This window comes from Dermatophagoides pteronyssinus, unplaced genomic scaffold (assembly GCF_027571235.1).
Source record: "Dermatophagoides pteronyssinus isolate colony J.1.1.1.1 unplaced genomic scaffold, Derpt_VIB-CSIC_2022.12 sq0001, whole genome shotgun sequence".
In the NCBI taxonomy this organism is placed as follows: domain Eukaryota; kingdom Metazoa; phylum Arthropoda; class Arachnida; order Sarcoptiformes; family Pyroglyphidae; genus Dermatophagoides; species Dermatophagoides pteronyssinus.
Genome location: NW_027461525.1, coordinates 3,920,526 through 3,936,319, shown reverse-complemented (window position 1 = coordinate 3,936,319; position 15,794 = coordinate 3,920,526). Strand labels below are relative to the sequence as shown.

Below are 15,794 nucleotides of genomic sequence, written 5' to 3'. Positions count from 1 at the left end.
TACATGTGGCATTCATCCACTTTGAATTGTTTTTTTATTTAGTTTTTTTTAATGATTAGCACTTGTTTTCAATTATAATTTCGCTTTAATTTAATGACAATATGTTGGTGGATAAATTTATTTTATTGTCGAATTTTAGTTGATCCATTTGAATGAGAGCTTATAATTGCTAAGGAAACATCGATATTATAAATTACGTAAGTGTAATCATAGTCATAAATTAATGTTTTAATGTTTTTGTTTCATAGTTTTCCATATTTGTGTGATACACTTGTGCTTAATCAAACAATATTGGAAATCAGATCATTCAAAAAAAAAGAATAAAATTGAAATGACTGATCTTATCCTATCGTTTATGATCTTTGTCGGCTCTATCCTATTCGTTATTCTTCTCATATTTTTAGGTTTGTTTTTATAGATGATTTTGTTTCTAATAATGATTTGTATTAATATCTATGTTTGATTTATTAGGATGGTATTGTGTTTGGAAATTTTTTCTATGTCGATTTCGATTGGTACGTGAATTGTTCAGACTTAATGAACAACAACAACAACATCAAAGTCCAAATAGTTCCAATTCAAGATTACGTAATCAATCTGTCACCAAAGTTCGTCCCCCAAAAATTGACTGATTTCATCTGTCCAATTTTATCATGTGATTATTTTGATTTTATTGTCATTATTAATCAATTAATGAGGCAAAAAAATGGAAAAAAAAAACATTTATTCATCATCGTTCTATTTTCGCGAATGGTGATATTAACATTACAAAAAAAAAAATTTTACAAACAAAAATGTGATTGATTACGTGATTATTTAGAAAAAAAATGATACTAATTCTGTACTAAACGAATTGTAAAAATCTATCAACTCAACATACACACACACATTTCCTTAAATCCATTGTACAAACAAAATCTGATGCATTCTGTAATATATGGAGGATGAAATGATGAAATTCGTGATTCTCACTTGATATTTGAGATCATTGCAAAAAAACAAAACAGACTAGATCCATTATTATAAAAATATATAAAAATGATGACCAAAAACAAAATAAATTCTCATTCATTCTTTATATAAAATTTTCTAATAAAAAAATTTGCCATATTTTTTTCGCTTCAAAATTCATTGACGATGAAACCAAAAAAAATTATTGAATTTGAAACAAAAATAAACGAATTTCTTGTTGAATTCAAAAAAAATCCAACCGTTCGAAATGGAATTATCAATGGCAATGATTTAATTAAACTATCTTCTATTCGTCGTTTGATCCATTCGAAAAATCATTACAAACTCACCATTATGAAATATTTGTTTTATTTATCGATTATATTGATTTTATTGAATAACAGGTCAAATATCATGCAATTGTATCGATCGTATTCACAATCAAAATGTTTAATTCCTTTACCGGATATTTTACAAAATGCATTAGTTCCAGCTAATGATTGTAATTTTTGTATTAATCTTACACGAATTGATCGTGTTCATTCCATTAATCCGGAAATTTTTTCTCAAAGGTAATTTTTTTTTAAATAAATAATTTTCATGTGAAGACTAACTATGGTTGAAAAAAAGATATGCATACACAAAGGTTCCTGTAGTAATCACTGATGCTATGGTAAATTGGTCAGCTCCACACGTTTTTAATTTTGATTTTTTCAAACGACTTTATCACGATCATCATGATCATCGAAAACGAAAAAATTGTCAATTTTTTCCATATCGAACAGAATTTCGTTCGTTGGATGAAGTTTTTGAAATGCATCCTTTACGATCGAATTATACACCGGGAACAAAACCTTGGTATATTGGCTGGTAGGATTATGAAACAACATTGATAACAGAAAAAAATTTTAATCGATAATGTTATCAATTTTATAGGAGTAATTGTGACTATCGTATTGCTAATGAAATTCGTAGTCATTATACGAAGCCGTATTTTCTTCCTGCAAATTCAGAATCAATTCGTACCGATTGGATATTTATGGGAACGCCGGATTGTGGTGCACATATGCATGTAAGTAATTAAAAAAAACAGAAATAGTTTTGATAAATTTGTTTCGTTTCTTATTTAATTTTATTTTTAAATTGAAAAAAATGAAAGTTATAAAAATATTATTTTTGAAACAACCGTAATTAATTTCCGAAACATATAACCGGTCTATGATTTTGAATTGAAGTGAAAAATTTTTCAAAATATGTGATGATCAGGAGATAAAAATTAAAAAATAAATAAATAAATAAAATGACCATTTTCTGGAAAATCTACCACGATATTTCGTGATGAATTTTTTCCATTACCTTTACCTACCGCTAATAAAGTTGCTGCTATGATTATCGCCTTATATTTTTCCACCTATAGAAGATAATCGATTTATGAAACGATTTGATGAGAATAATCATTTTACTCCGATACCAAATCGGTAAAATTTTCATGATACTTTTTGGTTCAAATACAATCTATCATAGATTATTAGGGTCGAATTTGACATTGATTAATATTATTATCATTATAATTTTCTAAAATCTAAAGTGTTGCCATAAATGATTTGCATATATTGATTGATCGACTAAATTGGAAATAATAATGAAATTTCTATGTTGATTAAAATGATTCATTCCGTTTTTTCGAATATAAAGGGTTACACATGAAAGATTATAGATAGATATTTTTTTGAAGCAGTAGTTTCAAATTGTTTTGAATATTTTTTTTTGTGTAGATGTTTTGCTTTTTTCAATCAATCAATAATATCATTAATGAGGTAATTTTGGATTTCATTCGATCAATGAAATTTATTTATTTATTGTTTCTTTATTATTTTATTAAAAAGAAATATTTCGAAAAATTATTAACAATAGATTTTTATTTTATTCACTTCAATAATCCACGGTGAATCAATCATCAATCGAATGTACAATTATGAGTTTAACTATCCATATCATCATCAACGAAAAGCTTTTGTCATCGAAATTGTTGCTTTCCATTTGCAATACATTTGAGTTGATGAATCATTCGAGTTAGTGAGAAAAAAAATCATCCATTCATTTAATTTCATTTCAAAACAATAATAATTTTTGTGACCTTCATGCTCTTCTTTTTTTTTGTCGCCCATTCCTCCCCTTCCTTTTTTTCTTTCCTTTTCCAAAGTTATGATTCAACCAAAGTTTTTTTTTACAAACCAATTTCATAGTTTTCATTTCATTTCATATTTACCATTCGTTACATTTGTTATTTCGCTGATCTCCTTTGTATACAAACACACACACAAGGAAGAAATTTTCAAAAAAATAATAATAATAGAAAGAAAAAAAAACTTACACACAAATCCTTTGACAACAAAGCAGATTGACTAACTTTCATTTTCATTTTGCTGCTTATAAGTCAATAAGTTAGTAATGGTGTGTGATGTAAAAATAAAAATAAAAAAAACAAAATACCTTTAATGAAAGGTATTCATGCATGAAATTATTCATTATTATTAATATTTTCAACAGGTATTTAAACATTTTTATTTCTGATATGGATGTTTAGGGATCATATTCATAGAATAGAAAAAACAGTGAAAAACAATCAAAAAAAAAGAAATGGTATTAACATTTTCTGAAAAAAACGGACATTTCGTGATCCGATCCGATCCGATTTGTTCTATTTTATTTTGATCTCTCAATAATGATAATTGAAAAAATGATAATTTTTTTTCAAACAATATAAAAATGACCTTTTTCTTGTAAATTTTTCACACTAATCTTATTATTAAGTAAAATTGGAACGGAATTTTCATACAATGAGGAAAAAAATGGTGACAATTTTCAAAAAAAATGATAACAAAAAAAAAGTTTCATCTTATTTCATTGTAATGAAGATAAAAATAAATTTTTTACATCAAAAATCTCTTTTGAAAGAATATTGTATGAATGAACATCTTGAATTATCTGATATCAGTTAGATTGGCCAGTTTATGAATGACAAAAAACTGGAAATCTGATTGAGAAAAAATGAAATCCATGTGAATAGATTCAAGAGATAAAATTGATCAAATTACTATTGATTGATTGAATGATTAATTGATAAAAATAAAAAATTGCTCTATACAATTATAACATTCATATTTTCTTAATTCACTTAATTTATTAACATTTATTAATTTTTATTTGTAATAAAATAAAAGTTTGTAATAATAATTATCATTATGATTAGTACAATTTTTTTAAATAATAACTTTGGGCAAAAATCGATTGTTATATTCGTATTTTAGTATAATAATTTTGTTTTTCAATTTGTTTTAAAACAAAATGTGATTTGTGCCTTGCATTTTTGTCTTTTCTGTGATTGAACTATTTTCTTCATTCTATTTCAAACTCTATTTCCTTGATTAGTTTGTTGAACACGATTTTATCAGTAGTACATGTGTGAAATTCAAATGAACATATAAAAATCGTAACCGTTATTTGATACCATTATTATGATTGATTTTTTCCTATTAAAAAAAATGTTTCCATTTGTATCTGATCCATTAATAATCTTTCAATTTTTTTTAGATTGATCATGTTGGTCGTCCATCATGGCAAGCACAGATTAAAGGAACGAAACGTTGGTTTCTTGAACCACCATTGGAATGTTATCCCGAATGTTTAGATTTAACAATAGATGTTAAACAAGGAGATATCAGTAAGTTTAATAATACATTTTCAATAATTAAAAACTTGTGAACAGTTAAGAATTAGAAACTTTTAGCGTTTCTATTCATCTATATTAAAATATGCATTCTGTTAAATGTATTTATTTTGAAATATCAAAAAGTCATATCTAGCTATATGAATTCCAATCTTTTTATTTTATTTTATTTTCACTTCATAATTATATAAGATTCATTAATTGGTCTAAATTGTTTTTGTTTCTATGTTTTTTTCTCATATTTATTTATCCTTGATATAAAGTTGTATTGGACACAAATATATGGTATCATAAAACATTAATCATTGGCGATAAAATCAGCCTAACGATTGGAGCTGAATATGATTGAAATTGTTTTTTTTTGTTTTTTAAACATTTCGTTCATATCATTAAATTATATTAAAGAATTGAGCTGCTCTCTAACATCAACGATTAATATATGATTAAATTTTGATTTGTTTTTATTCAATCTAAACAATAAATGAATAAAACAAATGATAACTGAATGATATTGTTTATATTTAATTCAATCAACAAATTTTACAATTTAAAATGCTATTGTTTTGTTGATTATGATTGAAAGCAATTCAGTTCAATCATCATCATTGATGAAAATAAAGAAATGAAGAAAAAACCAGAAAAAAATTGATGCTAAATGCCTAAATAACTACTTGAACTATATTCAATTCCTTCTCCTTTTCTCCGGTTGTTTGTCATTGTTGTTTATCTTCATTTTTGTTTTTTTCCATTTTGTAGTATTACATATTAGACAATAAGCACCTATATATTTTGTGAAGATTTGTGATTTTGAACAATAAAAATAAAAATAAATTGTCAAAAGAGAGGTGAGTTATCCATTGAATAATGTGAAAAGGGATTTTTTCATCCAGTCATTCATCCCTTTAATTTTAGGATATGAACTCGTTACAGGTTGAAAGTCGATGTTCTCAATCATCATCATCATCATCAGCTGAAACGAAGATGATAACTGCGTGCATACCATTCACACAAATACACATTTGCATTTGCCATCTTTGTCAATAAGTTTTAAATAAAAATAATTAATGAATGAATAAAACTTTGTTTTTTTATTACAGGATATATAAAAATAACAAAAATGGAAAACTTTTTTTTAAAAAAGAGAAAAAATGAAGGAATTTCTAAAACGATGATGGCAGCTTAAAAAAAACAAAAATAGTTTTTACGATGATAGTTTTCATTCAATTTTTCGATTACAAGATTAACATCAATTGATTGATTGATTTGATCGATCGATTTGATGATCAATCGGATTCGATACGACATTCGTGAAGAAAGAGAATTTTCAAACAGAAAAAATAAATTCATTAATATCCGATATCAACAATAATAATAAAAAACCAAAATTCATTTGGATTATCTTAATTAGGCATGATAATATCATCCAAATACAGTGATGATGATTATTATTAAATGGCTAAAATTGATGAGCAACAACAAATTCTTTTCTGGCCATCATCGGTATATTTAAACATCGATAGATATATTTAGTTGGCCATTTATTTATAAATAATGTGTTCATTAGAAATGTTTTTTTTCAAATTAATGACTTATAACCATCATAAACATGACTTTATTCACTCACTTTTCTATTAATTCAATCATTTGTGTGTTTGTTTGAATTGTTTCAAGACAAGCAGCAATTGTTATTCGTTTGATTAACCTGTTGTTGAACAAGGTGTGTTTGTGTTTGGCACATTCACATTCCACAAAAAAAAACATTATCATCATCGAACAATATTTAAAAACAGATCGAATGGAAACAGAAAAAAAAATTTAACCAGATTCTTAAGTTTAATATAATCATCATCATTTGGATTATAAATAATTCAAGTACTAATCATCATTATCATTATTTTATTATTATGATTTGTAGATGAGATCAACATCTGACGTTTCTAAACTTTATGAGTTTTTTTTCCGTTCGTTCGTTCAAATGATGTTCATGTGTTGTTTCTGTAACTGATATAAATATTCCAGTCTTTCTCAACCTTCGATTTTTTAACATTATCGCCTATGGAAAAAGTGTGCCGCGGCACACTGGTTGAGAAAGGCTGAAATATTCGAACTGACAAACAGATTAAAATTGAATGGTGGCGTTGATAAAAATTAAAATAGAGATCGAACATTCGGTATGTTCGAATCCAAACATTGTTTTTTGTTTTGTTTGTTTTATACAAACACAATACATTTATGAATATATTTTTTCCGTATTTCAAGCAACCACAACAATTTTCAAGCTTGATCGATTTGTCTTTTTTTTCAGTGACTTTATTATCGAAACATCACCTTCAGTTTCTAATATGATCGAACCAACACACCACAAATACCACAAAACACTTCATATTAGACAACAGGTTGCCAACATTTTACATTATAATGTGCTATTAATGTATAAACACTGATATTTAGCCATTAAGAATTAAGAGTCTTGTCCTTTATATTTTTTTTTGTTGTTGAAACAGCAGTGTTTTCTTTAGTAATATTATTTTAATATTCGTCGTCATCCATTTCAATGATTTATATATTCACAGCTATAATGAAACAAATCACAAGTTGAAGAATGTATGAGAAAAAAAAAGGTAGTCCCTTTCTTTCAATATCTAGTCCAGTCACAATAATGCTATTCATGCGGTGGCTATGTTCTTGAATGAATGAATGAATGGAAAAAAATCTACATTTTATTGATTCACTTTTTTTTCAAGTTAGTTTATTTGATCCAATCGTATAGTTTAAGTTTGAAATTATTTTCTATTTGATTTTTTTTTCTATCCATCCATCTATTTTGCATCGCATTTGTCGTTTTATTGTTCGCATTCCTTTTGGCTCTTATCTTCTCAATGATGAATTGAAAAAAGAGACTCGTTTTTTTTAGATTTTCGGTGGTCTGGCTTGTTCACATTTTTTATTCACCTATTTTATTTAATACACGGTGTCGGCAACTGCAACAGCAACGACGGCCACTGATTTGGCTCGAGACTCTTATGTACTCGGTTCGTCTTCCTCTTTTTTTTTTCAATCCATCTTAGCCATCATCATCATCATCATAATCATCAAGCCATCTTTCAAAGTTTCAACGGAGTGGATGTTTTTGTTGTTGTTGCCGTTGATAATAATGATGACTGAATAGGCAAAAAAAACATGCCTTAAGTTTTTACGAATAACGAGAAAAAAGTCAAAGAGAGTCCAGTTCGAGATACAGAACACACACATAACACATACATACATACTCTTTGTCCTCGATATATCGTTAGTTTTAGTTTTTTTCGAAATGTGAAACGTATTAGTGCCGAAAATATGTATGGCTGTTGTATTTTTACGAAGTGATTCACTATGAGTGAGTAAACGTGAATGAAAAAAACTCATCTTGTAAGTTTTTTTTTAATTTCATTCGATACCTCGGTTACCTTTCAAGTTTGGGCAATCGACATCGTATCGACCATCACTACTGCATCTAGATTTAGCATCAATGATCTATGATGCCCGATTATAATACGTCAACATCATCATCGTTATTACTTAACGAATGATCGGCTTTTTCTGATATTGGAATGATGATCAAAACTACCTTGTGTTGATGTATCGTACATTTCAGCAACCAAAATATTTTTTCTCCTTTCAAATCTTTTTAGTTTGGTGCGAAAGTTTGTGTGTGCGTGCATGTATACAACATCCATTTTTGATCATTGGTATTTTTTATTTGATTGGTCAAATTAATAGGCTCTTTGGAACTTGTTTTTTTTTCTCCAAAAAAGTGGTGGAGAATGACGATGTTGATGATAATCAGTGTTTAGTGTTTGGTTATCATCGATTGGCCCACATTTTTTTTTGCTATTCGCAAATTTTTATCAGATCAACTTATGTGTTGTTTACATTGTTTTTTGCAATCAATCTAAATGTTTATTTTTTTCTAATCAATCAATAAGTTGATGAATTTCTTCCATACATCATTGTGATTGTATTATAAGAAATCATTCTTCACTGATCAAACTGATATTGGTTAACATCATCAACAACAAAAAACTGCTGAAATTATGGCAACAAAAATAGTTGAATACGATAGAATTGATGAAAATGAAATCTATCCACCATTACCTCGTTTGAAATGTTCATCATTTAAACAACAAAGATTATATCGCAAAAATTATTGTTGTGGAATTATTTTGCTAATTCTATGTGCCACAAACATCGAAGCTAATTTCGATGAAATAGACATAATCCTCACTGAAAATCTACCATGTTTAGGTGATTGGAGATATCCATCAAATTGTTCGGGTTTTAATTGTGATTATAAAGCCACTTGGCAATATATGGATGATAGTGATGAAATTATCTTTACTATCAGTACTAAGAATCGCAATAAGTGGACTGGTATTGGATTTTCTGACAATCCATACATGTCAAACAGTGATGCTGTACTTGGTCTCGTCGAAGAAAGGTATTTGATCAGATTTTCATTAGAAATTATGATTATAACAATAGAAAATTTTTTCCAGTGGAAGATTTTTCCTAATGGATAGCTTTTTACTTGCTTATGAAGCACCACCATTAGATTATCAACAAAATCTTTATAACATGAGTGCATGGCGTGAAAATGGTTTAACAACATTACGATTTTCGCGTCCAAGACAAACAGGAGATGCTAGAGATTATCAATTTAGCGATACCGATTGTCCTTATTTTATGTTTCCTGTTATGGGTGGAGTGTTCAATGCTGTAAATAAACGAATAAGAAAACATGAAAGTACGCCTGTTATTTCGGAAGAAAGAATTTGTGTTCATAGTTGCCCAAAATCGTCGCCAACAATTTCGACAATGACAACAACAACAATGAGGACGACTTCAACAACATCTTTTTCACCATCATCAACTTCTAATCAACAGGATAAGAATAATAAAGATTTATCGATTCATCTTGCTCAACCCGGGAATGATTTGAATACCGTTGAAGACAAAATGATCAAAATTTATCAAGCTGAATTAAAATTCTTGAATTTAATCGACAATAATAAACCACCGACAAATGATGTGCTTAAAATGGTCGAAAAAGAACTACATCGTGAATTGAAATCATATTTCGATCGAATCGAAAAAATTGAGATTAATGAATTGAAAATGGATCCAAAAAACAACGTTGCAATTATTGATTTATCGATTTCAAAAAACGATAAAAATGAAAAAGAAGATATTCGAGCTTTGACATCAGCGCTCAATTCTGTTATAAAAGATGGTCAAATTGGACGATGGAATATCGATATTAATCATTTAGTGGTTACACCAAAAGAAGACAATACAAATAGATGGATGAGTATGTTTTTCACTTTGATTTTAGCGCTCAAATCTATTTAATTTTTTTAAAACTTTTTTAAAAAAGATATATTATTGGCCAGTTTTAATCGCTTTAGTGAAGAAGAACAAAGATGGATAATCATTGGAGCTGGATTATCAGCACTGTTATTGTTGGCTTTGATACAATTATTGTGTATGTTTTGTAGTTGTGGTTGTGGATGTGGATGTCGCAAAAACGATTCGGAACAAGAAGATTATTTAGAAGAAAAGGTAAGTTTCAGAGCAAAAGAAAATGTGAAGATGATAAGATTTTTTTTTATATTCAAATAAATTTAGGATGATAAACAATGGGCTCATGATCATTATCAATCTTCAATGTTCAATGGTCTTTATAATGTAGATGATCCTTATGGGTATCAAGCTAAATCCAATAGTCTACATAAAAATTATCGTGGCCACAGTGTTGGCGATCAAGATCCACGTTCGGTGCAACCATATACGAATGGTCATCATTCATCATATAACCATCAAAGTTTGGACCGAAGACATTATCAAGAACAACAACATACGCGAAGGCAACAGGTCCCAATGGGCTATGAGATGAATGAACGACAACATCATCATCATCATCATCATAACCATGCTGGTCGACAAGGACAAAATGGCCAACATTCACATCTGCAGCCAGATTTTTATTTCATGCCACATCAACGAAAATATTCGTCGGATGTTGTTCGTGTTTTTGTTGATTACGATGGAAACTAACTTATCGATCGATCAATCTAATCACGATAATCATGAATTATTATTTTTTTTTTCACCAGTCAAATCATCATTTTTGCTCTTTGAGTTCCATCATTTTTTCCAACACACTCATCATCATTTATTATCATCATTATCATCAATTTTTTCCCTGTACAAAATAGCAATTATTTTTTAAAAAGTTTTTTTATTTTTTTCGATTACAATGTGCCATTGTCGGAAAAAACTTGACAATATTTGTAAATAAGATTTTTTGAAGAAGAATAAAAGCCATATGAGTAATAATAATAATAAAATAAAATGCAAATTTATTGATCAATAATTATGGTATTAGTTAGAGTTAATTGTTGTGCATCATTCAACTTCCTTATTGGCTCTTTTTTCATTACCGATCGATTCAAATCAATAATACAATCTTCAAGTATTAAATGTCCAGATTTTAAAAAAATTAATTGATCTAACTGATGTATGGCTTTGATAGTAACATTAGATATTTTCAACTTTCCGGGAACATTAACAAATATGAATAAATCTCCGCAATCATTGCTTGAACAAATTTTTACATCTGGTTCGATACCATATATTTCTAAATTTTTTTCAATCCAAGATAATTCCTGAACATGATTTCCGGCACATAAATAGATGCTATCGCCTGATTTCGAACGGTTCAATGCTTTTTGAAATGAATCATGCAATTTAACTTTTAATTTTGTTTTTTCTTCCTATGGAAATAATAATTTCAACATCAAAATAAAAAATTCTAATCAGGTTAATCGGCTTACCGTAAGAAAAGAGCTCAATTTTTTAATAGCTTTTGACAATGATTCAAAATCAGAGTTCGAAACAAGATGTAAAACTTTTTCATTATCAGTTTCATCAAATTCCTCGGCCACAAATTCGTCGTAAAGGTTACGTAATTCAGGATTTTCAATGAATCGCATCGCGCGTTGATATTTTTCCAATTTGATTGTCAATCGCCAATATTCTAAGGGATCTATTTCATTGAAATAATTATCCTCTTGATTAATTTCTCCTTTTTCCTGTTTTTCCGAAATCGATTTTAATTTATTCATTGATTCTTTAATCGATTGGGCTTCAGAAATAATCTTCTCATAACGACAAATAATTTTCTTATCAATGACATTATTTTTGACATCAAAAACGAAATTCAAACGAGGAATAAATCTATTAATTAGGAATATTTCATCATGATATCGATCATCAACATCATCCCATGGTCGCCATAAGTTGAGATAAAAGAAGCGATAAATTTCAATAATGTAAGCAGTTTTGTAGAAGAATTTTTCTTCATCATCCTCTGATATAACAAATAATTCGATCAAAGGTACTTTTCGTTCGCCAAGTTGAACGATATCATTATTCAATGATAAGTCTGCGTCATCATCATCATCATTATTGTTGATTTGGTTTGATATTCGTTTCATGATCAAAACCGAAGCTTCCATAGATTCAAAAACATTTGTAACTTTCACTAAAAAACGGGTATGATGATAAAATTCATTCGACGACGGAATCCAAATAGCTGTCCATCCAATGGGTTCGATATTTTCGGTTATATAATTTGAGAATGCATCAAATACAGAATCAATGGAAATTTCTTGGAGAATTTCTTCATAAATTTTTTCCAAATCAGCTCGAAGAAATTTGAATTTATAAATTTCATATTTTTGCTTTTCTTCTTCCAAACTATCCGTATCACAACCGGAATCGATAAGTATTGATGACATTATTGGTTAAAAGTTTTTTTTTGATATCAAACAAATGAAGAACCGTTGGTAACAAATTCAGGCGCGAAAAATTCAGCAACTCTGTCATACACAGCATTTGTGAATAAGGTCAAGAGCTCGGGCATGCCGATTTTTATTATTTTCTCATCAAATGACAATTTAAAAAATTTCTTTTATTATTTCAAATTTTCCCGAAAATGGAGTCGATGGATACTGCCGATAACCTGGATGATCTCCTTCACAAGGCCGAACAATTAACGGCCATAATCGATGGAAACATTGAAATGCCTCGTATCGAAAGAAATTTGAAACAATTATTGGAAGCAAGTGATCAAATGTATACCAGAACAACTACATCATCGGCAAAAGATGCTAACGATGTACGTGCTTCAGTATTGCTTGGCTCAAAGGGATTTGATTTACAAAAAGTCAGTCAACAATTGGAATCGCTGAATCAGATGAAAAAACCGATTCAAATCGAAACTGAAACCGATTCTGACATTCAAGGATTTCTCAAAAAAGAATATGAAAATGCTATTGTTAAAAATATTGAAAATGTTCGATCATCTACCATTGAAATTTCGGATAAATTTTATTTGAATTATATACAAAAAGAGTGGAATGACCAGAAAACCCGTATTTTGAACGCTTTAGTCGGTCCTGATGAGATAAAAGATATGAACTTTGATCTTACGATTGATTCTTTAAATGTTCGAACCTCTCCACATCAACAATCACCGCAAAGAACCAAATTATATTTCGACAAAACATTCATTGATAAATCTTCAATATCATCCATGAATGCGTCAGAGATGGCATTCGCTCAAGAAGTGGTTAAATATGTTGATCAAGTGGTCAATACATCGATTCGAACTGATCTTACTGAAACATTTTGTACTGTGGCTCGAAACATAATTGGAGAAAGCTTGGTGATTGATCTTTGGTCAATGGTTTCTTCGCTTCTTTCATCAAATATACCCGAAATAGCACAAAAAGATCCGTTGATGCGAAGACAAAATTTTAAATTGAATCTTCATTTTCTCAACAAATCTTGTCATTATCTAGAACAAAAATTTATTCAAACCATGCAAGGAATTGTCAATGATCCCATAGGCCAAAATATTTCTAGCGATGTAATTTACAGATTAGTCAAGGATTATTTGAATATCAAGACTCCATTCTATTCTAGCAATTCATCATTCAATCTTGGTATTTCATCAAAAGATGTTTGGGAAGACGGTACGGTTGATGGTATTCCGGTTTGGTGTTTCGTTTTTTATTGTCTTCGTGCTGGTTCAATCGATGCTGCAATTCAAGTAGCGCAAAAAATATCAAATCATTCATTGAAAAATGAACTGACCAATATATTACGTGATTACAAAGTAAGCCATGACGGATATTTGAGTCGTAAAACGGAAGAAGCTCTTCGACTGACTTATCAAAAAAGTGTTCGTCTTAGCAACGATGTATTCAAGAAATCCGTCTATTCTATATTTGCTCGATGTGCGCACGATGAATTTGATCCGCAAATATTCGACAAAGTTGATGATTTTTTATGGATCAAATTGAAGAAAGTTTCGTTCAACGATTCAGAAAATGAACAATTTTTAACCACATCCATAACCACTTCTGCTGATCAATTTGATTTATGTAAATTTAAAAAAGAAATCATTGAAGAATTGGGTGAAAATTATTTCGAAGCTCAAGAGCAACCTTTTCTTTATTTTCGAGCTTTATTTTTGACACTACAATGGGAAGCAGCTATCGAATTTTTATTCCGTTTCGATGCATATCGTTGTTATGCATTACATATAGCGTTGGCTTTACATGAAAAAAATTTGATTGTTCCATCACAACATATAAAATTGTCTATATTGTCTCGATCGCCAAATGATCCGGTTGATATTCAACGATTAAATTTGGCAAAATTGATCAGTATTTATACGAAAAAATTCGAAATAACCAACACAATTGATGTTGTGTACTATTATTATTTTCTTCATAATATTCATACACCATCGGAAGAATCGTTATTCAATTCCTATGTTTCACAATTAGTTCGTGAAACGAAAAATTATGATTTACTATTAGGTTATATCAATACTGAAGGTGTTCGTGTTCCCGGAGCTATAGATAAATTTAATCAAGATGTCAGTGTCATCATAACAAAAGTTGCCATTGATTTGGAAAAAGATGGATATTTTGAAGATGCTGTTCAATTATATGATTTGGCTGGAAATCATTCGAAAGTTTTGTCATTACTTAACAAAATGCTTAGTCCATTGGTTGCACAACAAAAAAATGTTGATTCAAAACGTAATCGTATTGAAGAATTTGCTATACGAATTGCTGAACGGTATAATTTAATAATGTTTTTTTTCTCGATAATATTGATCAAATTGAATTTTTTTTCCAAATTAAATCATTGTTAGGTATTGTAATCAAAAATGTAATGCATCAAAAGAATTGAAATCTACATTTTATTTGCTGATTGATTTAATGACATTTTTCGATTATTATCATAATCAACAATATAATGAAGCATTAGATGTAAGTATCTACTGTATTTTAAATGATACTGTATTTTGTTTTGATCGTAATTATTTTATTATATTTAGACAATTATAAAATTGAACATATTTCCATTGCGACCATCAGAAATTGATGGTAAAGTCAATGACTTTACAAATTATCCGGATGAAATTCGACGAAACATACCAGATCTATTATTGGCAACAATGGACATTCTATGTGCTCAGTACAAAGAAATCAAGTAAGTTTTTTCCCCCCATTATCTTAAAGGTAATCAATTGGTTTTTATTTCCAAAGAAATTCTATCCCTAAAATAATCAATAAATTTGGATTTCTTGGCGATGCTTCAAATAAAGAACAGGTGAATAACATATTATTTTTTCATTCAAATTTTTGAATATTTTGAATCTCATCTCATTTTTCTATGCATTTTTTCAAATTAGCTTTGCATCGAATTACGAGAGAAGGCAAAATCTCTGATTACTTTTGCTGGAATGGTACCATATCGTATGCCTGGCGATGTTAATGCCAAATTAATTCAATTAGAATCATCTATGACATGAATTATTTGAACAAAAAAAAATAAAAGATTTTTCTTTACATTAAAATTGAATAATATTATTGATTGATTTGAACCGGCATTTAATTTTCGAAAAAAAAGAAGCTTTTTTAACACATGTGTGTACGGCTAAAAACACCCAAATGATGTCGCAAGTCACGCTTTATTTTTTTTTCAAATGGGT

General features: G+C 28.7%; 4 protein-coding genes and 1 long non-coding RNA gene across 5 annotated transcripts; 3 read left to right on the top strand and 2 right to left on the bottom strand.

The window, feature by feature from the left end:
* Positions 1-54: 54 nt before the first annotated feature.
* Positions 55-1,110, top strand: LOC113797618 (uncharacterized). The gene is made up of 3 exons (XM_027348031.2): positions 55-197; positions 249-404; positions 472-1,110. The coding sequence occupies exons 2-3, from the start codon at positions 332-334 to the stop codon at positions 630-632; spliced, it is 234 nt and encodes a 77-aa protein (XP_027203832.2). The 5' UTR covers positions 55-197; positions 249-331; the 3' UTR covers positions 633-1,110.
* A 4,632-nt stretch (positions 1,111-5,742) lies between these two features.
* LOC142645908 (uncharacterized) lies at positions 5,743-6,844 on the bottom strand. Its single transcript, XR_012846932.1, has 2 exons — positions 6,306-6,844; positions 5,743-6,168 (listed from the first exon to the last, which is right to left on the bottom strand). It is a non-coding gene; the product is annotated as an uncharacterized LOC142645908 (long non-coding RNA).
* Positions 6,845-6,960: 116 nt separating this feature from the next.
* LOC113797576 (uncharacterized) lies at positions 6,961-10,937 on the top strand. Its single transcript, XM_027347982.2, has 5 exons — positions 6,961-7,077; positions 8,647-9,158; positions 9,217-10,028; positions 10,095-10,279; positions 10,346-10,937. The coding sequence occupies exons 2-5, from the start codon at positions 8,755-8,757 to the stop codon at positions 10,772-10,774; spliced, it is 1,830 nt and encodes a 609-aa protein (XP_027203783.2). The 5' UTR covers positions 6,961-7,077; positions 8,647-8,754; the 3' UTR covers positions 10,775-10,937.
* On the bottom strand, positions 10,812-12,539 carry nesd (SHC binding and spindle associated nessun dorma). The gene is made up of 2 exons (XM_027347983.2): positions 11,554-12,539; positions 10,812-11,493 (listed from the first exon to the last, which is right to left on the bottom strand). The coding sequence occupies exons 1-2, from the start codon at positions 12,517-12,519 to the stop codon at positions 11,080-11,082; spliced, it is 1,380 nt and encodes a 459-aa protein (XP_027203784.2). The 5' UTR covers positions 12,520-12,539; the 3' UTR covers positions 10,812-11,079.
* A 52-nt stretch (positions 12,540-12,591) lies between these two features.
* Positions 12,592-15,659, top strand: LOC113797574 (nuclear pore complex protein Nup93-like). The gene is made up of 5 exons (XM_027347981.2): positions 12,592-14,875; positions 14,952-15,069; positions 15,138-15,292; positions 15,349-15,412; positions 15,495-15,659. Exons 1-5 carry the CDS (start codon positions 12,717-12,719, stop codon positions 15,612-15,614), a joined length of 2,616 nt encoding a protein of 871 aa, XP_027203782.2. The 5' UTR covers positions 12,592-12,716; the 3' UTR covers positions 15,615-15,659.
* Positions 15,660-15,794: the final 135 nt, after the last annotated feature.